General features: G+C 41.9%; 2 protein-coding genes across 44 annotated transcripts in view; both read left to right on the plus strand.

Moving 5' to 3' along the window:
• The first annotated feature begins 174 nt into the window (after nucleotides 1-174).
• dcaf13 (ddb1 and cul4 associated factor 13) lies at nucleotides 175-10,466 on the plus strand. The gene is made up of 11 exons (XM_056381878.1): nucleotides 175-371; nucleotides 942-1,141; nucleotides 1,252-1,359; nucleotides 1,460-1,549; nucleotides 1,653-1,808; nucleotides 1,964-2,041; nucleotides 2,156-2,238; nucleotides 2,352-2,516; nucleotides 3,915-4,050; nucleotides 8,622-8,785; nucleotides 9,362-10,466. The coding sequence occupies exons 1-11, from the start codon at nucleotides 302-304 to the stop codon at nucleotides 9,447-9,449; spliced, it is 1,338 nt and encodes a 445-aa protein (XP_056237853.1). The 5' UTR covers nucleotides 175-301; the 3' UTR covers nucleotides 9,450-10,466.
• Nucleotides 10,467-11,668: 1,202 nt separating this feature from the next.
• rims2a (regulating synaptic membrane exocytosis 2a) overlaps nucleotides 11,669-24,762 on the plus strand; it is a 143,956-nt gene continuing 130,862 nt past the window's right edge. For 19 of the 43 annotated variants that reach the window (XM_056380037.1, XM_056380040.1, XM_056380031.1 and 16 more), the window contains exons 1-2: nucleotides 11,670-11,881; nucleotides 12,387-12,584. In XM_056380037.1, the coding sequence (XP_056236012.1) occupies nucleotides 12,403-12,584 (182 nt within the window). In that variant the 5' untranslated portion in view covers nucleotides 11,670-11,881; nucleotides 12,387-12,402. Of the gene's footprint in view, nucleotides 11,882-12,386; nucleotides 12,585-24,762 lie in introns of all 43 variants that reach the window. The other 24 variants (XM_056380058.1, XM_056380048.1, XM_056380056.1 and 21 more) reach the window with 4 other exon arrangements.

The following is a 24,762-nucleotide window of genomic DNA, read 5'->3' on the forward strand; positions in this document are numbered from 1 at the left end:
ATTTCTATCCATTTGATCTGATTTAGTATGTACACACGCGCACGCGCGCTCGCACATAAAATTAAGAAAGTATGTATTTTGAAAACCAAATGGGTTTATTTCTGCCTTCCTCGTGCTAAATGTTGACAACAGTTTCTTTAATTATACGGGAGAACTGAACATCCCACAATGCAACGCGGTGTGACGCAAGCTCTTCCTCATCCACACATGGCTGGACAAACCAGTGCTTGCTAATATTTTTGTTGTTTAAATTAACTCAACTGCTTTTCAAAGCGTGTTTGTACTTTAACTCAGCTACCAAATGAAAGTCAAACTCCTCTCGAGGAACCCGGATGACTATGTCCGGGAAACAAAGCTAGATATTCAGCGTGGTAAGTGATAAGCTTTAAACTCGGAAAGGCTAAACATAGTTTGCTAGCAGGATGTTAGCTACTCTGCTCATCAAACAACAGTTGTAAGACACATACAAACACAATCTAATAAATAATGCCACTCAGAATTCATTGAACTTATTGAATTTAAGTTGCGTAATTATCTCTGTAGGAACGTTTGTTGTCTTGGATATGAATAGGAACATAGTAAATAGCACACATTTCACATAAGATAAGCTGCAACATTAATACCCATTACAGGTTACTGAATGAAAACTGTAAATTAGCCTACAGCATGTGTGTCCCGTAAGTAATATAAGACATAAGATGAGTAAACGTTAAGATGATTACATGTATGAATTGCTACAAAGAAATATCGCCACAATCAAAATAAAGTGTATTCACATAAACGCAAACATCGGATATATAACTATTTCAAAACTGTGTGGAAATTAACATGATATGTAAAATTAACATGATTGATGTGTGCAATTTAAATAAATTGTTGTTGTCATCAATGCAAGTGAAATGTTCTGTCAACTCATTACCAAATGGCTACTCTGTTTTTAGTCCCTAGAAACTATGATCCAACTCTGCATCCTTTTGAGGTGAGCAGAGAGTACACCCGGGCTCTAAATGCCACTAAGCTGGAGAGGGTGTTTGCCAAGCCTTTCCTGGCCTCGCTGGACGGACACAGGGATGGCGTAAACTGCATGGCCAAACACACCAAGAGCCTATCCACCTTCTTTTCCGGTTCATGTGATGGAGAGGTAACCATCTGATGAAGTTTACTTTTTTTCTTGAGATAATTTGATTTGTTGTGATTTGAAGTGTTAGATTGTACACACACCATTGACAGGATGTTTAATGTGATCCTCAGGTGAAAGTGTGGGATCTGACCAAACAAGAATGTGTCCGCACGCTCCAAGCACATGAAGGGTTTGTTCGGGGAATGGTTGTCCGCTATTGTGGAACTTCTTTCTTTACGGTGACTGCTGCCCTTCAGAGAAAAGTTTCAGAATTAAGTTTTTTCAAGCTGGTTTCTTATAAAGCTTTTATTTTACACCCTGGTATGCTCTCTGTGACAGGTTGGTGATGACAAAACAATCAAGCAGTGGAAAATGGAGGCACCAGGTTACGGAGAGGAAGAAGAGCCACTCAACACTATTCTAGGCAAGGTATGAGCAGTGGGCATCTGATTATCAAGGACAATTGTGGTTACATCATCATACATCAGTGAAGTTACATTATGACTATCTTAAAAATGCTTGTTCCTTGTAGACTGTGTTCACAGGACTGGACCATCATCAGAAGGAGGGTGTGTTTGCAACATGTGGCCAGCAGGTGGACATCTGGGACGAACAGAGGAGTAGCCCAGTCCGTTCTTTCACCTGGGGCGTAGACAGCTTCAGCTCTGTCCGCTTCAACCCTGTGGAGGTAAGACACCATGTATCCACCATACTCAGACAGGTCTCACACTGCCACAGAATAAAGGACAGATTTCCCCATGTTCAAACTTTCACCAATGTGTTCACTGTCAGACTCATTCAAAGCTGCTGATACCTACAAATGGTTTTGGTGTCTTTCCACAGACTGAACTTCTCGCAAGCTGTGCCTCTGACAGAAGTATAGTGCTGTATGACATGAGAGAATCTGCACCACTCAAAAAGGTAGGGGTCCACCATTCAGTTGATGCAGGTGTGTACTCCTCTCGCTCCCCTTCTCTTCACAAGGATATGACATGATGTATAACTACTGTATGTTTTCATTTTCTTTGTTTTCAGGTTATCATGACAATGAGGAGCAACACACTATGCTGGAACCCTATGGAAGCATATTATTTCACATGCTCAAATGAGGACTACAAGTGAGTTTAAGAAGGAACTCATTTGATTTATTTCCATTCGAACGTTGTTATTGGAACTATATAAGAGCCAGTATGAACTGTCACTAAAAGGGCTAATTTTTGTGTCTCGTTAGCCTCTACACATACGACATGAGGCATCTGGACCGGCCAATCACAGTGCACATGGACCATGTCTCTGCAGTGCTGGACCTTGACTACTCTCCCACTGGCAAAGAGTTTGTATCTGCCAGTTTTGACAAGACCATCCGCATCTTCCCCAAGGATGGCGGCCACAGCAGGTCAGTAACAGCAGGCAAAAATGACCATCCTAGTCACTGGTCACAGGTCTAAATAACAAAATTATTATATCATATCTTATTGTGCACATTGGCTAATTGTCACCCCGTCATGGCTTATTGGGCCTCTTGAATGGAATTTAGCCATTGTTAATGTTATTAGTAACACCTGTGCTTTTCCTATTATGACCACTCAGAATGTGTGCGGTCTGTTGTTCTGATAATTGTAGCATGTTGGCGGCAGAGCTAATGCGGTGTGCTTGTTTTGACTGACCTTCTCAACCCAAAACACACAGCCATTGTTTGGTTGCTATGTGACGTAATTGTACATGGAGTATTGTTTGTACACTTGTCAAGCTCCAGGACAAATAGCCACATTTGTGTTACTGTAGTGTTGTCGGACAGTCTGACAGCGTGGGTAGGTCAGGGCTTAGAATGCTACATAAATAGCAAGTGATGTAGGAACTCGACTGGAAGCAGAATTATGGTATTTTTCAGCCAATATAATCTATAGACATTTTTCGCAGCAGATGTTGTGACTGCGTCATGGCAGGTAAAGCACAGGTGTTGCTAATAACTGTAACGATAGCTAACGATGGCCCCAATTAGTCTCATCAGTGAGTGGACAATACCATAACCCCAGTACTAGCTCAGCTAAATTGAACGCAGTCGTTAAATGTTATTAAATACACCTGGGCCGTACTTGCACCATAGTAAAGGTCTGTTTGGAAAGAAAACACACAGGAACAAGCCTTAAATAAATAAAACTTGTAACTGAACAAGAAATCTGTCACATGAAAATACAGCACACCTATGTTGTAGTGTTCCCTAGTAATAGTCAGTTTTATAACCATGATCGTGATTGTTCCTGAACCTTAACCATGTGTTTATTACTGTAACCATGATGACGGAGGTCCTCAAACTATAACAAAGTAGTCATGTAGAAGACAGCTGTATGTTTCCTGTTTCCAACCAACAGTCAACGTTGGTTGTGTTAACCGTTACTGCAGTTCTTTCCGAACCTTAACGAAGTGTTTTTAATCCAAACATTCCCTAAATCTAACCAAGTATTTTTTTGTGCCTACACCTAATTTTGTTACGGTTTTAGAAAGCACTGAATAACGATGCTGTCCTGACAACTGGGGCATCAGGTCAAGAAACATTTGTATGTGTCCTTCTAGAAGACATGGACAAGCAACTTATGTTGTCATTTAATTCAGAGGATTTGTTGATTTTGTCTGGCCTGAGTAAACAATGACATAAGTTTTATTTTTAAGCAATTCAGTGCCTTAATTTCCACAGTCTAACTTTATGATGAGTGCTATAGTATCAGTACGGGAATTGCAAAAGTATTTCTTTCCTTATTTCCTTTGTTTTTCTTTTTTCTTTTTTGAAACTCAGGGAAGTCTACCACACCAAACGCATGCAGCATGTCATCTGCATTAAGTGGTCAGCAGACAACAAGTACATCCTGAGCGGCTCTGACGAAATGAACATCCGACTGTGGAAAGCCAACGCAGCTGAGAAACTAGGAGTGGTGAGTCCTGCTCGTCTTCTCTGTATCACTCCTGCTTTCATGATTTCTTACTAAAGGCAACTTGCTTCTTCTTGCCTGCTTCTTGATAATTCCTCATCATAATGTCTGCGATCAATCAGTAGCTGTATTTTCCTCTGCTGTCAGACATACTGTATACTGTATCTCTCTCCAGTGTATTACCTGATCTTGTTTTATGAGTTAGCTGCATTTTTCGACACAGCCGTGGCCCCGTGCCCATCTCAGCAGGGTAAGAGTGGGTGACAATGCCAGGAGCTACGGCACTGCTGTTGCCAAATGCCCTGATAGATGCTGACTTAGGGTAGAATCACTCTCAATAAGTACAATGTACCAATTGGCACAGTAGCTCTTGTGGCAGGTGGAAGTCCAAAAAACTCAAAAGCATGTGCAGTTGTTTGACAAACCACTAACAAAAGATTCAGATGAAAGACTGCTTCTTTTTCCAGACACATCTCCACAGACATTTAATATCTTTGTTAGTGAGTGCCCAGTGTATTGTATCAGATGATATAGGCTGTGTTAGCAGAACTGATGGCTTTAATGTTATGTTATGCTCAACTGTCAAATAATGCTCCAGTTAAATTCTGGGAAGTGTTCCAGTGCCCCAAATCCCAGTTATGGCTCAGTAATAAAGATCAGTGGCATCTTGTGTGCCATCTCCAGCAGCCATCTTTCATTCCTAATCGGATTCACTCTTGCTTATTCTCTTAATGCAGCCTCAGAGTGGAAAATTGGCCCGCTTTTGGCACTTGTTTTACTGTCACTGTGTAAGAAAAGATTTATTCGCAAGCTTTGCACTTAAAGAGATCAGACAAGGGCTGCTCCTATCAGCAGTTTAAATCGGCCAATCACTTAAAGCGGGGTACTCTGAACATAATGAAGCATTAACAATCAAGTTGTTCTGGGAGGGTCTTTAATTATCATGAAATGCTGAAATGCTGAATCAAAGCTTTGGTTGTGTCTGAAGGCATCACACTGAACTGATGGGGACTTCTCTGTCAGCTGATGCACACCACTCATTTTTGTGTGAAAACTTTGCACACAGTGGCCTTTGACTCCAGCGTAAATTAGACCAACACATTGAATCAGTCAGCTCCTATTTATTTTCAGTTGGTTAAATGTAATTTCATCTGTTCTGGAAAAAATTGACTCATCAAAACCCATTTTATTTAAGGTTGAAAAGCCAACTGAACCTTTTTTTGAAACATTTGGATTAATTGACATTAACATGCTGTACTATAGATATTCATAACAGATATATTAAGAATACATTAATAAGTTCATGTGTTTACAGTCTGATAAAATTGATTATGTAGCAAGGATTGTTTTATTATGAATTTTTTTTTTTTTGATTTTCTCTTCATTATGGTAACATTTTCTGTTGATTACTGACACCAGAGAACATGGTGACATTGCTAAAACATAAGCCAGAGAGGACACAGGCTGTGTAGTGACAGCAGTGCAGCAACAACAGTTTAGTTCTCCATCAGTGTCTAGGATAGGATGCATTCAGTCACAGTACTACTGTGTTTTCACCCACAATTTGAGCCCAGTACCCAGTCACTGTAGTTGCATATGGAAGAATTTAATAAAATAGACTAAGAATACCTTAGGTTATGCTTACGTGTGTCAAGCATAGTGAAATGGATGCCACTGCGCAGCCTGTGTTTTTACAGGTGCATTGATTCCAGAAGAGGATCAGTTCCATCAAACGTGTGAGATGAACGAGTAGAATCAAGCGTAACAAATGCATCCTGTGTGGCCAGAGTGTGAGACAGACTATCCTACAGCTTTTACACAAACCTGTAAAGAAGAAAACATGAACAGTAAATTATAACCCAAACTTTCCATTGTAACCATAATCGTAATCATCACTTGCCATAGTTGTGTGCAGACACCGGAGAGATTATTAGTAACATTTCAGGTGCTTTCACTTTTGGTTTTACCTTTTTAAATGATGTGATTAAGTAATCTAAGAAAACTTTTGGCTTGTTTACAGCCTGTTTTATCCTTTGCTAGTGGGAAAAAGATCCATGGCATAATTGTGACATACAGAGCAAGTATCTTAAGTACATGTACAATAAAAGTGACAGTGATGCCTCCTCTTGATGAATGCTGCCCTGGCGGCTGTACTTCACCTCACAGCCTTGCCCTGCAGTCCGTCAAGTATGCTTCACCTGCAGTTACCGCAGACGACCTGCTCATGCTGCGATTATTGTTTTGTTTTTTTTAATCCAGACCTGCACTGTTGAAGGGACATGTTGGTTTTGTTGTTGCGTTATAGGTACTGCTGGCACCTTGTTGTAGCCCAGTCAGCTTTTGGATAGAAAAGATTACAAAGTAGATTCACCTCTTCACTTTCAACAATGAAATTCTAGCAAAGTTCTCACCGTCTCCCAGCAGCTGCTTTCTAAATGCTTCAGCAGCTTTTTTTATTTTTTGGTCACGATGTTGCATTGTTCTGCTTACAAGAGTTTGAAAGTAACGCCTCTGTTGCATTTTCTAACACATGGAGTTCACGGATTCTGTAGGCTTCACTAAACAAAACAAAATCAAAGTGAAGGATGTTCCTCTGCTCTGCCATATCCATCTTGTTGAGATTATACAAACACTTTGTTTAGCAGGCTAACCATGTGGGTATCCAGGGGAATTAGTTTTGTCGAACAGGATCAGCATCTAACAGATCTTCTCCAACAAATTGAATCTGAAACAAATCATTGCTTTTAATTAGAATAAAAGCCTTCGAGGAGGGCGGCCTCAGCCAAAACGAGTCCGAGTAGCTGCTGGTTTTTATGAGAGACGGAGAGGGAGGGATGTTGTTGAGCTGGTGTCTTCACTTTTTAACGGACATTGATTCAGTTTTGAATGAGGACATTGTCAAGCTGAAGTTACTGCTTACTGCACTGGCCAACATTTTATGATGTGAAACACCATACAGCAGCTGTCAGTATTTAACACAACACCAGCTGAGCTGCAAGCAAACCACATCTTTTTAAACTTGTATGTTTTTAAGTAGCAAAAGTAAAATAATATCAATCTTGTCGTCAGCAACAAACTCCAGATTTACAATTGTCTACTGGAAATAATCATCATTACTGGAATCAAGACATTTAAGAAAACACCTCTTAACACTTATCTCACCAAGATCCTATAAGTGATATAATTCACACTCGTGCTACAGGTATAAATACAACTTTCCAAGTTAATAGAGGTCACTGAGTCATCTTCAACAGCACAGAGTCAGCAACGGTCATCTTCTCTGGCCTGTTCTGATCTTCAGTAGAAGCCTGTTCACGGTTGGCCTTTTATTCAAATGTCTAAAACAATGTGTATCCCTGAAAACAACCGCTCAGGTTGTGTCAATTATGTTCTCAGAAACAACATTTTTGTTAATACACGATTGCTTTTGCTACCACTCTCATATCTGACTGGAAAATATGAAGCTACAGCCAGCAGCCTGTTAGCTTAGCACAACGACTGGAAACTGTGGGAAGCCGTTAGCCTGGCTCTGTCCAGAAGTAATAAAAATCTGCCTGCTAGCACTTCTTAAATTTACTAATGTGTTATATCTTGTTTGTTTAATCTGTACAAAATCAAAGTGTAAAAACAACAAGTTTGCAGCATTATGCAGGTTGTGTGCCAGACTATTTCTTGGCCAGTTGCAGTATCTACACTGTAGCCAGTGTGCGTCTCCTCAGAAATGTAACTACACGTTAGGGATGTGGAGACCACACGTACTGTGTTTGGTCAGCTCAGCACTTAAAAGCTTGTGACTTTGATATGGACAACATTGTTACCAGCAGTCATTGATTTCTTTTCACTAAGTAATTGACAAAACCATCTCGTCCACAAGGTCTGTTGAGCTTTTGTATACATCATGTGATCATGCGATCAGCTGGAATTTACCCAGTTTTCGTAGAATTAGTCAAGCAAGAATTTTAAATCTCAATTTTTAAGCCAACTTGTATGAAAAATTGAAAAATGTTTTTCTCCCAACTGGGCCAACTGAATGTGTCCATGAAGTGCTCATGTGAAATGACTGAGACCTACAGTTAGTTAACATTAGTCGACAGTCACCTGCTGTTTCCAAGGTCGAGAACAAACATTGAATCTCAGTGTAACCAAGTATATTTTAACTTGATCAAATAGGTTTAGTTCCCTGAATCTAATCAAGCCATAACGATGGCAGATCAGAAAGCATTATTGTAATTACTGACGGGTGTCGTATTAAAAAATGTTTATGTGTCATATTGGGACTATTTTGCTATTTAGTTTGGAGTCAGCAGTCTTTCTTAAAAAAAAAAAAAAACGGTTCTGAGAATGCTGTTGCTGTAAAACTTGAGTTGTATTGGGATAGTGTTGTGGAATGAGCAGCGTGTCATCTTGTCTCCTGTGTCATTGTGGTCCACTTCACTCCACATCATCTATTTCTTATCACTTTGTCTTGTTCTGCCTCTCAATCCACTCTCCTGTTTTCCCTCTTTTATTTTTCCACAATTTTCTCCATTTGTTTAATTTCATATCATCTTCTCTTCCTCTCTGGTGTGATGTAGCTCGGCCCCAGAGAGAGGGAGGCTACCAACTACAGTCAGAAGCTGAAGGAGAAGTTCCAGCACCACCCGCAGATCCGACGCATCGCTCATCACCGACACCTACCCAAGAACATCTACCACCAGACCAAAGAGCTGAGGATTATGAAGGAGGCTCGCCGTAGGAAGTATGTGTTCATAATCTTCCTCTTTCAACAGTAATTATCTGCTGGGATAGAGGTTGTCATTCAGGGGTTCAGGGATGGCATGAAGTTCCCTCTGTGTCCATGTAGAGGTGATGTTGATTTGGGCTGCTGCCAGGATAGGTCTGACCTATGCAGTCACACCAGCCTAATGGAAAATCTCACAGATGAGACTGCCCCCCCCCACCCCCCCATGACATGGTCTCAATAGGCCTTACATACGCATTTACCGCTTGTATGGTGGATTGATTGTCCCAGTTTGCTGTGTCGTCCAGTGATTCATAGCTCAGTCTGAGGCTCTTTTTTGTATTTACTGGCAGGATTGTGATATGTCAGATGTGTGTTTGGACTTGTGAATGATTTACCATCTATGCTTTATGCATTATTTTCAGGGTACATTAGTGCGGTCAGTGACGTAGGTGTTAGGTCAATAGTCTCATATTCAATCTGTTCCTCCCTCCTCCTTTCTGTTTGCTGACTTCTCCCTCCCTCCCCCATCCTTTCCTGAATATTCTCACGAGCAGATCGAGTTATTCATGACTCTTCTATTTTGTTTTTTAGGGAGAGGAATGTCCGCAAGCACAGCAGACCAGGAGCTGTTCCTGTGGTGTCTGAGAAGGAGAAGCATGTTGTCACTGTGTTGAAATAAACAGAAGACCTGGGGACTGCCAGCAGGAGATGAGGTGGAGCCCAATATCACACCCATATGGGACTTTCACTTTCACACTGCTCTATTTCAAGAATAAAAAAACGCTACAACTTGTTAATTGGAGAAGGACTTTCACTTAACAAGTTGTGCATCAGTCCAAGTACAAGGACACAGACTGTAAATGCATACGAGAACAACAAATCTTGTAAAGCCTTTACCTTCTGCCACGAAGGAAAAGATCAGCTATGCTTTTTCATTTGATTTTATTCTTATGATTCCTTTTTGTCAGGGTTTGGTCTAACTTCCAGTTAAGTGACTGAATGTGTTTTACTTTGGACAAGTTTTCATTTCCCATCACAGGATCCAAGACCTCCATAGCAATATAAGGACGGATTAAACTGATCCAGTGTTACAGAATGTCCCTTGACTTGGTATCTATTTGCATCATCCTTGCAACAATTAATGTTCCTTGGGTTTAATTATATATAGATGTCTCTTTTAAATGAAAAAAGTACAGATCAAAAATAAAATACAGTTCATTATTAAATAAATGTTTAAAACAAACCAGCTTGTAAACTGTGTTATCCAACCATGTCTAAAGGCAAAAGTGGTTATATCTGCTCTGAGTGGCCACATTCGAATGCGAGTCAAAAAGCCTGTTGTCATAACCTCCTCCTGGCTGTTTCCACGATCACTTTCCAACACCTCTGTGTCTTTTAATTTCAATTCAATGAATTACACAAATGGACATAATGGCGCACAATGGGATGGTTGTCATGACGCAGTCTCTCATTATTAATCATTAAATAATGATTGATAATGATGTTTGCAGAATCTTCAGCCTAAAAGAGCAAGAACAGATCGTTTACTAGCACAAACAGCAAGCAAATTTTTTTTTGGATCACTTTTTCCATGTTTCCTCTCAGTTTTGGAAAACCTAATTCCCTTCTTGCAATCTGTACACATGGGACCGACACTGTTTGCTGGTGTGTATTTATAATAAACTTTTAAACTAATGCTTTGCTTTGTAAAAATGTAAATTGTCATGATCTGAGTCATTCAGAATTCAAACTTAATACCATCTTCCCTTTTGGACGCGTTGCAGCAGATCACTGCGCTGGTGCTAATTTACTTACAACCCTAATGAGGTAGAGGCTCTATCCTCTTTATGCTGCTCTTCAAATCGTATCAACACTGCAGCCTGAGAGAGAGCAATGGCCATCTTTAGGCAATCAAGTGGAGGGACTTTTAGCTGGGGTCAGAGCTAAGAGATACAAGATGGGTTTGAAGTCACCCCATGAGTGGCTATGGAAAGGCTTTGCCAATATGATGGTGTAATCAAAGTCCGATTGATGGATGTCCTGAGCTGCTCAAAAAGTCAGTTTTGGTTTAACTAATAGTAGTTGTTTAATACAGTTAAATGTGGAAACCTGGAATCTTAAATTCAGCTTTTGATGCCTTTCTGGATTTTGCTGTGAGCCCATGAGTCCAGTTATTTATTTGAAATAGGAATGAAACTAACGATTATTGTCATTATAAATTAATCTACCAATTATTTTCTCTTATTTTAGTCTATAAAATGTAAAAAATAGTCCAAAGTGTCCATCTGAAGTTTCCAAAGGGTGAACAGTCCTAAAACTCTACTCCAGAACAAAACGGTTTGAAAGTCAAGTTAAAATCTTTATTTTCCTCAGTGAACAGCATCTCCTCTGCTGACAGGGCTTGTGGAACTGTTTGAGCTGTATTTTCCTCCATTTATCATCACAGAATTTCTCACATCAGCTGGCAAAAGAAGCCAGTGTGTCATATACTACTCGCGCACAAAAAAAAAACAGCACTGAGTGGAACCATAGCCGCACCTTCAGCTACATTCATTGTCGCTAGTCATATTCTGTATTTATCTTCCCACTTCACATTTCACCCTTTCACGGAGCTCATGATCTGGTTATGAAATATGCATGATGCTCTTCCTGCTCTCAGAGCTGCTCCAGCTCGCACTCAGTCCCTCCAGTCCGCGTTTTTGCGGCCGCTATCTGCCTGCTGTCAATGAACATCCAGCGCGTCCTCTCTGGCTTTATTCTTCTACGTGTTTCCATCGCTCCGCCTCTTCTTCCTATCTGGATTTTTTCCCCTCCTCTCTATCTCCCCCCCCCCATCTCCCCCTCTCTCTCTCTCTCCCTCCCTCTCTCTCTCGATCTCTCTCTCTCTCTCTCCCTCTCATTGCATCCATTTTTGTGCATTTAAGAAATCTCCAAGAATTACCAACCTGGAGGAAAGCGAGCTTACCAGAGTGACAGAGGAGGGTTAAGGACTCCAAACGAAAACAAACAAGGACGGACCGGGGCATCTTTTATTCCAACATGCGAGTGAAACCTTTCTAAAGAATGGCAGCGATGGGTTAGACAGGATTTAACATGACTGCAAAATAAAAGGCAAGAGTTGTTTTTTTTAAATCTTCTGTATTTTTCTACTTTTTTTTTTTATCCCTTGAAGGATGGAGGCTTGTGTTTGGAATACCTGGAGGTTGTAGCCTACAGCATGTGCACTCATGCTTCTTTCAGGGGCATCTATTTCTAATCTTGAGTGTTTTCTGTTTCAGAAAATTTCATGTGTAAAATTGGCATCTCAACCTGCAACAGCTTGGATGTTGCGAATCCCCTGTTTGCAGGCAGCGCTCAGGCGGCTGCAGCGTAGTTGATAACCCTATCATGAGCATTTAATAGCTGGGATGAAGCCTGTAATGAATATTTTTGACGCTTATTTCTGCAGCACAGTGTAATATGTGCATGATACTCCTAACCGAGATGTCATGCCGTGTGTAAGCCACGGTGCCTCCAGCAAACCCGACCGCCAATTTGAATTTTGACCGCATGAAATGTAAGGGAAAAAAAATCGCCCAGAATGCCGCTGGTTGATGGTGCTTTTCTCGTTTTTTAGCCACTGTGTGTAAAAGATGTCTGCTCCACACGGGCCCCGGGGCGGCCCTGGCCCTGCTGCTGCTGCTGCTGCCTCAGCGGCCGGCGCCATGCCGGAGATGCCGGACCTCAGCCACCTCACCGAGGAGGAGAGAAAGATCATCCTCGGTGTCATGGACCGACAGAAGAAGGAGGAAGCGAAGGAACAGTCGATGTTAAAGTAAGGAAAAGGCGGAGATAGCTGGAGCTGTTGGTGCTGAATAACCCCGGGTGTTTGTGGGTTGTTATTACAGTGTGAATTTCTATAATTGTCTCTCTGTGTGATACTGGTGGGTCATGTTGCCTCTTGACATCCAAGCTAGAGCTTTAATAGTCGACTACTAGCCAACGGGACCAAGGTGAGATGGATCTTCCCCTCACCTGGTCATCACTCCTGGACTCCTCCTTAAGAAAGTACTACATTTTAATGTCTGAGTATCATTCTATAATGCGGCATGCACTCCAGCCTCTTTCCCCCATACTTTGTTGTAGCTACAGCTGTACTATAATGGGCTGGGTTAGCAGCAACGGGCGCCATTTTCACGTAAAAAGCACGCCAAATTGCTTAACCTTTCCCCACGAACGTCACCGAGATTACACAATATGACACTGGAAAGATCATTTAAGGTGTCCTTTGTGGCGATGGTGCACGCGGGGTGTGTGTGATTTCAACGTTAAAGTCTCGGTAGATCCTGTGAACCCCCCACCCCCTCTCTCACCACCCCCACCCCCCTGCTCCTCTTGTGTACAGATGTCGCTCGGAGCTGTTTCAGCACCACGGCGCTGTCCACTGTAGGGTTTTAGTTTTTAAGGTGGACTGGAGCGTTTCCGCCGTCATCGCTTTAACCTTTAACTGTGTCAGCCATAACTCTGCTTTATGGTGGAATACTACACCCTGTCGACTTGCCCTGGTTATAGAAACACAAAAAGTTGATGTATTGTAAATTTAAAAAAAAAATGGTTTGACCTTCTTTGGAAAGGCAGGCTAGTGAGGAGTAAGGGATTTCGGGGTGGTGGCCTTAAATGTTTCAATCCTGTTGATTTTCTTGTAGTTTTCCTTCTACAATGAAAAGGAAGCACATGTTTGCATGCTCACAAGCCAGGAGATATTGTCTTTTGACTATTTTATTTGACTACAGTGTGAATATCAGGCTACATTGTGGGTGATACAGTAAATACATCCACATTTCTGCACGAGATCTGTGGCTGGTGTACTGGTGCTGCAGCCTCCCAGGCTTTAGTGGAAGGTGTGTGTGCCACTATCACTGGGAGCTTTTTAGAGGCATTAGAGCTGTTGTTTTCCATCATCAGGTAAATGTTTGCACTAAGGCAGCATTCCTAATGGAGGGAGAGTTGTGCAATCCCTATGCTGCTGCATGATAAACATGACTCATGTACTCCAAGACATGGCTACCTCAGCCGCTGCGGTGCGTGCTGTGTGATTCATCCAGGCCTTTTCCGCCTTCCCTTCCCTTCCATTCCCTTCCCTTCCCTTTCACTGCCCCCCCATCCCCATCCCCTTCTTCTCCCCAATAGCTGAGTGTTTTTCCTATTTCTCTTTCTCTGAGGTAAAGGGGATTGTCAGTTTTAGTCACTCTTAGTCTCAGTGATGTCAAAGCCTTGTCATGACTGAGCATGGGCAGAAGAGGCTGTTCTTTGCGAGGGACATGACTGACTGACTGACTGTCTCATCATAATGTTAAGTAACTCTGATTCCGGGCCACATAAGCTGAAAACATACAAGATGTCACGAGGTCAAAGAGGCCTTTGAGTGGATCGCTGGCATCCTCATTTGCATGAGAATTATGTTTCTAGTATGGCCTCTCTCCTGGACACACTGGTTACCTGGGGTTTTATCTCAGTAGCAGGGCTATACATAACATCTGACAAAAGACATGGAGTTAATACCAAAGGCTGGCTGCTAGCATTTCACTGTTTGTTCTGACACTCTAGTTACACCTCCTGACCCCTTTGTGGCCTAATAGTAAAGTTTTCTTTCAGTTTTTCATACAGCAAAACCATACTGGTTTGGTTTTAAAGTGCTCTGTCTATACATACAAGATGACTCATCATGAGTCATCAAAACAGTAAATCCCCACTTTCTTTACCTATGAATCACACAAGCATAACATATCCTGAAGCAGCATTAATTTGTTCAGCCCTGGCATAGGTACAACTGCAGCGGATTAACTTGTCATTGGATGTTTCGTAGCATTTCCAGCAGTGTCGGAAACAAACACCCACACTGCAACATCCAACCCTATAGCCTGTGCATCTGCACTGTCACGGTCCAATCCCACAGTGGCTTGGATGGCTGTTCGGGAAAGTGGCAGTTTGAACATCGAAGTGTGTAATCTAACAGAGGGAATCCTGGGAGGATGGAGGGATGGAGAAGAGAGGGAGAGAGAGAAGCCTCCAGCTGCAGGGCTTGCCAACTTGCTGTCATCTCACTGGAGGTGCTACAGAGAGCGTGGATGGAAATCCAGCGCTGCTGACTCGCATGTAATTAGCTACTCTCTCTCTTAGGCTGCTCATTCTTAGCAGGCCTGTGTATGTGTGTGTCTGCATGTAGAAAATGTGCTGCACCAATGAGAAGTCAGTTTCATGAAGTCCATAAGGCGGCGCTCATTCTTAGATGTCTCTCCTAGAAAGCTCCTCAAAGCTGCAGCCGTACGAGTGTATTCAGTTCAGAAATCTTAACATTCCTACACACAAAAACAGGCTTTCCATGCATCAGTGAGTCCCTGAGCAGTGCAGCAATGATGGTTATGGGACCCCACCCCCTCCCATCCAGACACTGTGTATCCTACAGGCAAGCATCAGCTGCCTGCGATGGGGTGACCCACAGAATGCCTAGGGCTCCACTTCTCCTTTCTCCCTCCTCCTTCAGTCCTCCAGGGCCACTTGCTGGTTTTGCTTGGTGGCTAGGAAGGGAGAGTGTAGGAGGGTCAGGTGGGGGTGGTGATGTTCTCCACCCTAACTCTGACTTTCTCATTCACATTTCTACCCTCTATCACTTTGTCTTGTTTCTATTTCTCTTGCTCCAAATAGCATTACCTGTACTATATCTGTATTATATTTATATAGGTATGAGCTGATATCTGTGCATAAACACACACACATGTATATTACATGTGTATATATATATATAGATATATATTTATATACTGACCCCAGAAAGATGGTTAAACTGTGACCTCTAGGTGATAATTAAGATACTAATAGACATATAGTCAAATTTTGCTTTCTTTCCTTAACTAACATCCCAGTGAATATCCCAGTTCCTCTTGCCTCTGACACTGTTCAACTCATGGATCGGGGGACTGTGTCATTTGCTCAGGGACCTAGTTTGACAACGCTAATTATACTGGCTGCCTTGTATGAGGGACTTCCACTGAGATGCAGTGATTCCAGGGCTCTGAGGTGTCTGCTGGCAACAGAATATATGGTATATTCAGTGTAGTTGTATTGTGGCAGTATGGTGATGATGCTGTGAACTGACGATTGTTGAAGGAGTTAACTGCATGTTGTTATGATCCAAAAAAATGACCAAGGTATTACCAATAATAGGGGCCACTCCAGCACTTAAAAAAAAGGTCATAATCAAAGCGTCAGAGGCTGAGGTGTCCTGACCTTAAGTCCATAATATAGGTCAAGCTCTAAAAACACTGTCTCTAACTACAATTCCCACAATGCAACTTGAAAGCACCCTCTGTTAGACCCCACCATATCTGGTAAAAGCTCTTGACTTTTCAAATTTGCCACCCCCAGTTTGTCTTCAACATCAACTTCCTGTTAAACATCAACTTGTAGTCTGTAGGTAGCCGAGGCAACCATGCTGACATCATCAGGATTATTTTTTCAGACTTTTGAGAGCACCTTCCAGAGCCACAGAAGACACCATACACCAGTTTTCACAGGATGAGAAACTTGGTGGAGCGCTTCTTTAATTTGAGCCATATTGCCCAGCCCTGTCTTCAATATCATGTTGTTGCTATGTGTACTGTTACACTGTAACAGTAATAATGGTACTACATATAATGGTACTTACAGTGCACCATTATTGTTTACACCGCTACACTGTACTGTGCACAAGGAGGTAATAGTGATGAGAGAGACTAACTAGGCAATATATTCCTTATTTGATCTGAACATTTTATAATGACTGTAACTTTAGTGAAACTTTAAGGGTTAGGAATCTTACTTTAGAGATAACAATTTCAAATCAACTGGTGTCTTCTGAAGTCTATACTTACATCTATATCTATTGGCTATCATTTGTCTCCATTATGAGTTAGAAAAAAAATGTATCATGTTCCCGGTTAGCATGTAAAACGGCTGTGGTGAGAGGTATGGGGGTTGGTGTGTGTGTGTTCAACATGAAGAGCATTGACCTAGAATTAGCTTTGATTGATCACATCCCATTTCCTTTTTCTGTTGCTCCCTCCCTCCCGCCCCCCACCACACACACACACACACTCACACACTCACACACCTCGTCCCCCCATCCTGGTCATTTATCTGATGGTGCTAGAGAGCTCAGTGTACCAGCTGGGGTCAGCGCTACAGAGAGGCCCTGTGTCCCTAGAGGCTGTAGAGTCTCTGCCCCTCTAAGAGAGTTACAGCGGTAGTGTGCTGCATACACATGTTGCAGAGGTTTAAGCGGCTGATATTCTGATCATAATGTGCTTCTTTTAAAGTAAACCTGATTGCTATTTAGCACTGAGCAGACAGTAGGAAGTGGCAGATTATTCGGGCACCATAAGTGACCGGAAGCCGAGAGAAACATTAAGCAAACACAAACCACAACCAAACCAGGGAAACTTGTGGACACAGACCAAACCTGGCAACCCAGAAAAAACACACTGTGTCAGTTCTGCAAACAAGAGCTAGAGGAAGAGAAACACTTCCTGGTACACTGTAGTCTCTATAAAGAAAGGCAAGATTTTTTTTTTTTTACCAAAATAAATTAAGTGAAATGCCAAGAACAACAAAAACATTTCTCAGACCAAAGCAGTTATTAGTATACTGTCATGGAAGCAGCAGAGTATGAGAAAACCATTGAAAAAGTAGTTAAAACTGTACTGAACTCCTTCACAATGTGATTTTATCTGTGTCACATAACATAATGTAAAGTATATTGTTTAGTGTAAAGTCTTATATGGCGTTTGTTGTAGTAATATAGTGTATTTTTCTTCTTACAGTCTAAATGATTACACTTACATTATGAACCTTGTAAAACCTGCTACTGTACTAAGTTATGTTCCTGCCAATAAAGCAAATTTGACTTTAAAAAAGGCGGGAGAGAGAGAGAAAGAGAGAGAGACCTATGGTTGTGAAATGAGGCGAGGTAATGCTCAGAATCTTCCCACTGGACAATATACAGTATACACACACTCTCTCTCCCCCTCTCTCTCCCTGCCTTTCCCTTGTTCTCTTAGCTCACTCACCCATGCTCACTCGCCTTCCCATGCAAAGAGCAGATTCTGTCATGAACGTTGTAGAGTCTCCCATCCCCCATCACTTTCCCCAAGGGAAAGAGAGAGAGAGAGAGAGAGACAGAGAGACAGAGAAAGAGAGAGAAGGAAGAGTGGATGCTGTCTTGACTCTATAAAGCAGAACGCACGCCAGATGAATACATCATCATGCTAATTAAAGTAACAATGTGTTTTGGTTATGGAAGGTTGGCATGCTGTCAAGTAGTTTGGCTTAGCTGGACAGGAAATCTAGTTAGAACACAATTGCCATCATTAAAATAATATATACAATAATGTATAAAATATTTACAAGTTTCTCATAAGCTGTGCTGTTGTTGAAGTTAAGTTGCATTAGTGTCAAGGTCCTCTGGTGCTCTCTTATCCGTCTGCTGTTTTTTTTTTTTTCCATTTCAGCCATTAACCTACTGTATCTGTCAAATTGCCTCTAGCCCTGTACTTGCATGTGCTCCTTTTCTCTCTAAATTTGCCTTTCATTATGTTTTATTTTATATACCTTCCCAATTGATCAATGTATCAGAATGTAGGCTATAGATTTTCCTCACAGTCACAATCACAGTGTTAATATTTCCTTTAATGGATAAGGCTAGTGTTCTTCCATATTTACTTTGTTGTCAACAACTGAGATGCCACAAAGTGTCCGCTTCTCATTACTTTCTGGCTTCCCTTCCACGTTTGGGGCAACTGGTTTTCTCTCTCGTGAAATCTGCTGCTAAGTGCTCCACTGTTTCCACCACACAGTTGCAAACTTTGTCTGTCATTGGTGCTGGTTGCTATGGCTAAAAACAAGGTTGATGAGAGTTGTGAGATTGAACTAAAACAGTTACATGTTATCGGCCAAAATATCAAAATGAGCTGAAAGACACTAAAGCGCTCCTCTGAGCTGAGGTAAACTGTAAGGTTGGATGGTGGATTCGTCACTATTTCACTTTTGACCTATTGTTACTGTAAAAATGTTTATTAACGAGGCTTTAAACAGTTGGGCACAGTAGTTTTTAGCTCAATCAGATGTAAACAGTTCATGTATGGAACTATTTCCAGTGGATGATTAATATATATGCAGTATTTAGAGCACTGGGAACATGTATGCAGCTTTACAATATGTCAACATGTCAATCAGTGCAACAGTGTGGCTTGGTGTGTTTAATAGTTTTTGGATGATAATATACAGTAAATCTATGGCACAGAGGAAATAACCTTTGCTACACATACAATACTTGATAGTAGGATCAATTCATTGTTGGTTTTAGTCTTTTCATAGGCTGTGATTTTGAAGAAAAATACAGAATACTAACTTGTTTTATGGTCTGACACACTTACAAGGTTTAGAGAAATGAAAGGAGAGGACACTTGAGGATAAGCTATGAAGGGATAGCAAAGGAGAACAGAGGGCAGGGTGAGAAGAAAGTGTAGGGCAGGCTAGCATGGGAGAGAAGAGAGGAAATGAGAAGGGACGAGGGGCCGAGAAGAGAAGAGAGGACTGGAAAGGAGAAGAGAACATCAGAGAGAAAATGAGAGGAGAGACAGTGACGTCTGAGATGCTATCAGGTCTCGTTGCTGATATGACAGCCTTAGTCCCCATTGACAGAGCAATCAGCCTGCCATCTCCCATTGCCTGCTATTCTCCTGTGTGGCACAGCACAGCATCGGGCTCTATTGTCTTTCAGGGCTTTGTTCTAAATAACATCTGCATTCGTCAGCATAGGTTTTATTCTCTTCTGGGCTCTTATCCCTCAAGCAAAGTTTGAAGGGATTTTCCTGCCCCTGGCTGCGCAATTTGAAATGCCCTTGGTGAAACCTGACAGTGGGAAAATGTTTTAGAGTGAGGTTGTGGTACAAGGGATGTTTTGTATTTCTAGAAATGTATAATACAATGTTACACCACAGCACAGGAAGAAGAAGAAGACATTTGTTAACTAATTAGTGCCTCAACAGCTGTAATGTTTGGATAATTGACAGTATTCAAGCACTTAGTGTTGGAGTGTTAAAATCATAAGCTGATAACTAATATAATAAGGTTTCCAGTTCAAATCCCAGGACCAGAATGCATTGTGTTTACCCCGGCTTGCATGTGAAAAAGTATTTGAAGAATTTGATGTACTGTATCACTTTCCCCAGAAATGATGAATGAATTCAAAAGTACAGTAGTAGAGTGCAATATTAGTAACTGGTGATCCTGACTCAGAACACAACCCAACTACAGATCCACTACCAGCACATCTGGCCTGTTATTACATAAGCCTCCTCGCATGAGGTGCAAGAGTAGTCTGAATGAGACCAACACAATGCAAGAGAAATTCAGACAAAACTGAATAGCACTTTACAAAGGGTAAAAACAAAAAAAGAGATAAATAGATGAATAGAAAATGAAGAAGGTAGCCCCGGCTAGCACGAACAAAGAGAATAGAAACGTGACAGTGAAAGGCACCAAGAAGCAGCCACTTTATCACTTTTATTGCCCATCCCCTGTCCCCATACACCCTGATCGGAGTCAATGCAGAGCAAGATATATAGCATCTGACCCTGTAAGGGAAGCCCAGTGCTTCTGAGGAACATATGTGCCTGCTATAGAATAGCTGGCAGCGTTGATGTTAAATGTATCTCTCAAAACCCTGGGGTAGTGTGACGATGAAACGAATGCAGAACAACACCCTAATGGGCTCTACACCACACACATTAATTGAGGAAGCAAAACAGGAAACATGTCTGCTACTGAAACTGTTTCAAAATGGAGGGCTGTGTGAGTGTAGATAGTTACAACTAGCAAGGTGTGATGCCTTTTCTCTCCCCTGTGATATTACCTCAAGGTTTGTTTTATGATGGCTGAACCCTGAAAGGTCAGAGAAAAGACACCTCTCCGCTATGTACAGCTCAGGTCTAAACTCACGTGCTCTGGAGGGCCCATATTATTCAGGTTTTCATTTAGACTAAACTACACCAGTTAGTTCTTACTGTTGTAGGGATCCTGAATCAGCTAAATTGGACTGGAGAACAGTTGAGTCTAGTTTTATATGTTTTTTGTCTGAGGGTCTGTGTACCTGTTCATAGTGTGGCAGTTAATGCAATCAAGGAATATTTACTGTTAAAATCTGTAGATGTAGCGTGAGGGAGTGAGTGAGAGAAACAGAGTGAACACAGAGAGGGACACAGAGATACCTGGATAGAGAAAGTGAGAGACAGTTACGAGGCTGCTGAATGGCCGGTTACTAAAGGTGAAATGTGGCACTGGGTCATCTCAAGCTGATTGTGCTCAAAGAGTGAGAACCCTCATGCTGTTCGCTAGACTATTAATAGTGGAGACATTCAGCTTTCTGCAGTGGCCGGCAAGCAGCCAGGCATCTAAAGAGGCAGCAAAGCCTGTGGTCATTTAGGCGTCCAGGAAAGCCAGGCAGCAAGACAAAGAAGCTTACAGGACAAGTTCCGACCAACAATAAGACAGAAGACCTCCACATAAAGACAGAGTAAATTCAGTTTAATTTTAATCAGCAAAGCTCATGAAAGTGCACTGGAAGTGATAAGGTCACTCTTAAAATTTTGTGTGCGATGTAAAGAAATCATTTCATGTGAAAAAACATTTTCATTGTTAGCCATAGCTGTGTTGGCCATTTATCATTATAGTTTGTACTGTTGTGTGTCATCCTAGTTTTCTGATTTTGATTTACACACCTGTTGTAAACTGGTTGTACTAAACGGTAATATAACCCTGTTTCCTTCTGCTAGCTTGTCTGGGTTTGAATGTGACTTGAATCACAGAGGTAGTAGACGAGGCAATCAATGCTTCACAAAACTCGTGTCTAAGCAGTATAACAGCAAAACACTTTAACAGGTCACGTGGCAAACTAGCTGCTAAGTGCTGCTACAGCTACACTAGCATACTTAACCTATGGCATTAACACATAAGCTCAAATGAATGTTGCTGCTACTGGAAGAAGTTCTTTATCAGTTTTTTAGGACACAACTCAAGGAAAGTTAGACTCTCCTCAGAATGCAAGCTCATATATTTCATATGGGCCACCTTAATAAGTCCTATTTTAGGTAAACTAAGACCCAAAATAAGATAGTTTTAATGTTGCAGATCCTTAAACAGAGACACAAAACAGCACAAACCATTGTAAAGGTTTTTGTTCTAGATTGTGACCCCGTGGTGAGAGCGAAACTGAATGAAAAAGTCTGTATTCTGGATATGGGCCTAAAAACAGTGAGTCTGGCGACTTTCTACAAATTTAAATCATGGTATTGCTGCTAATCCATGTGGATATTTAAAATGAAATGAATAAAAGGTTGTCAATAGTTCTTACCCCAGATGCTTTGCTCAGTGTGTGAGCTGGTATATTTACTAGCGGTAGTTTACACAGGGCACACTAATCTCTCCTTCCCTGTGTGTGTGTTTGTGTGTCTGTCCATGTTCTGCTCATTCAAGACTCAGCTGGTAGGAGCAGGTGCAAGCCGGTGACTCAAACACGTGCATGCTGCCTAGCCGGTCCTTCTAATACGCCTTTGTGTGGCCAAAAACTCAAACCATCCAGGGCTTTCTATAAACAAATGCAGCCGCCCTGTATTCATATGCCACACACACAAACACACAGACGTAGTACACTCAATGAAACACACACCTCACAGTCAGACAGTGGGCAGACAGAGTGTAATGTAATGATTGGTGCAGTGATTCTGTTGGGAAACTTTTTGTTTGCTTATGTAGAGTTTTTTTTATTTTTTTAATTTTAGAAAATACATTCTGTAATTATATGATACGCTTTTGATTTACTGTGAAACTGCTTGCTTTTAATGCTTTTCTCTACACATAATTTTAATTCCAACTTATTTGCTCTCTTGTGCCATCATAATTCTCCCCTTATGCTCCTAATGCAGCTGTTTAACTGGATATTGTTCTTGGAGGTCTAGCAAGGATCAAAGGTTAGATGTTCAGTAGCATTATAGTCTTTTACATGCACAGTAGATGCTGCTGTAGGTAGATTACAGAAGCAGCCAACTGACATAAATAGGGGAGGATAAAGAGTGGCCGTTTTCATGATGTCACTAATGCAGCCGTGGCCCTTATATAAGTCCACTGTTTGAACACCACACACAGGCACTACCATGTAACCTACACTAGGACATACTTTACAGCATATAGACCACTGCTCACACTGCCTACGGCCGACGGTGGCTTTGTGGGAGCTTTAAATGCATTATTCTAGAGATTCAGTGTCTGTGTGTGTGCATATGTGTTCACGGTTGCTCGGTTTGTGTAGTCTAGCGTGTACAACAGTAGCTACCATGAAAATAACAGTGAAGAGGCCTGTTTTTCATCCCCATCATCTGACACTGATCAGGAGGGAGACAGAGAGAGTCGATGTTGTGATCCCGGGATCGTGCTCCTCGACCGAAGTCTGATGGAGGATCTCCCACTAATCCCTTAATATCACTCGTCCCACTGAGATACTGCTGCCATCGCCATGGTGATACTGAGATGGCCTGGATGTGTAGTAGTGGAATGAGGAGGGAGCTGGGAGGGGGCTGGTGGAGGAGGGTTGCTGCATGGATATATAGAAATCCTCATTTGTGAAGTATAAATACAATCATTTGAACTAGTATCTCAAGGAAGGAAATGCAGACATTTAAAGCCACCAGGCGTCAGGCCATGAGGAGGAGGGGCAGTTGACCGTGTATGACAAGTAGAAGCTGGTCGCCTTAACCTCGAGTGGGCGGCTGCTTGGTTGGTTGGCTGGTTGGGTTTAAATCTTTGCAGAGAAGCAGCTAATGCAAGGGAATCCTTTGATTTGGGATTTTACAGCAGCCAAAGTCAAACTTATTTTCTGCCATTGGACAGATGTTGAGAGCCATCAAGTTCAAGTTAATTTCAGTCACACAGTGCTGTGGTCACATCTGTTTATTTGACTGAATGTGTGCCACAAAGCCCTCACTCTATGTCCTATGCAGCCTTTGCAGTATATGTTAACTTCACGAGGTAACGGATACGATTCCAGGGTGTGTAACATCATATGGTAGGCCTATCTACAGCAAAATTTTTGCAACGTGATGGGTGTAACCTGTATGCAGCGAGGTGATATCAGATTGCCCCTGTGCTTGTCTGCCTGTGTACACTGCATGCAGTTTAGTTAAGCGAGCTAATAGTGACGTGCTATAGCGATGAATTGGGACAGGAAGGAGTAGAGCAGGCCGGGCCAACAATAGGCAGGGTATCTATTACCTCTCTATTGTTAGCCATGGCCAGGCTATTATTATAGCCCTGAGTGAGACAGACAGCTGAGTGCAGTTTCAGTACAGCCCACCTATTGCTCCCAGCCAGGGACAACAACACTATCATGTTTTTTTATGTTTGAGGATGGCCCTGTTGGGAGTGTAGTTGAGGGTAAGGTTTGGTAAGTGGCAAAGAACTGGAATATGATCATGATCATCACTACTACTCCTACAATTTAGTTTTTTTTCTTTATCTTAAACATCAAGATTAAACCCAAGATGTTCCAGTTATGGGACAGTCCCTCACCAGGGAAACCTGGAGGAAAGGCTGAAACTAGGTTTTTGCTGATGAGATTGGAAATAATATGGCAAAAGCGAGACTTGACAGAACTGGTGCTCGAGGAGTGGTTTGATGGCTCCTCCCATATAGTATAGGGTTAGAGGAAGACATTTAGCTGCATTCAGCAGCCACTGTCCGGGCTATTGGAGCTAGAGATTGGGCTAATGCAGAGGGCGGTGACCTAACCGTGGTGGGGTTAGAGCGGAGTTTCTAGAGTATTCCCAGTGGAGCCGTTCAGCTGTGTATGGGAGGAGTTGTGCTGTTAGCTTGGGACAATGTCAGCTGCCAAGAAAATGCTGATCACAGCCAGAATAAAATGTATC

The sequence above is a fragment of the Seriola aureovittata genome, chromosome 7, assembly GCF_021018895.1.
Source record: "Seriola aureovittata isolate HTS-2021-v1 ecotype China chromosome 7, ASM2101889v1, whole genome shotgun sequence".
NCBI lineage: Eukaryota > Metazoa > Chordata > Actinopteri > Carangiformes > Carangidae > Seriola > Seriola aureovittata.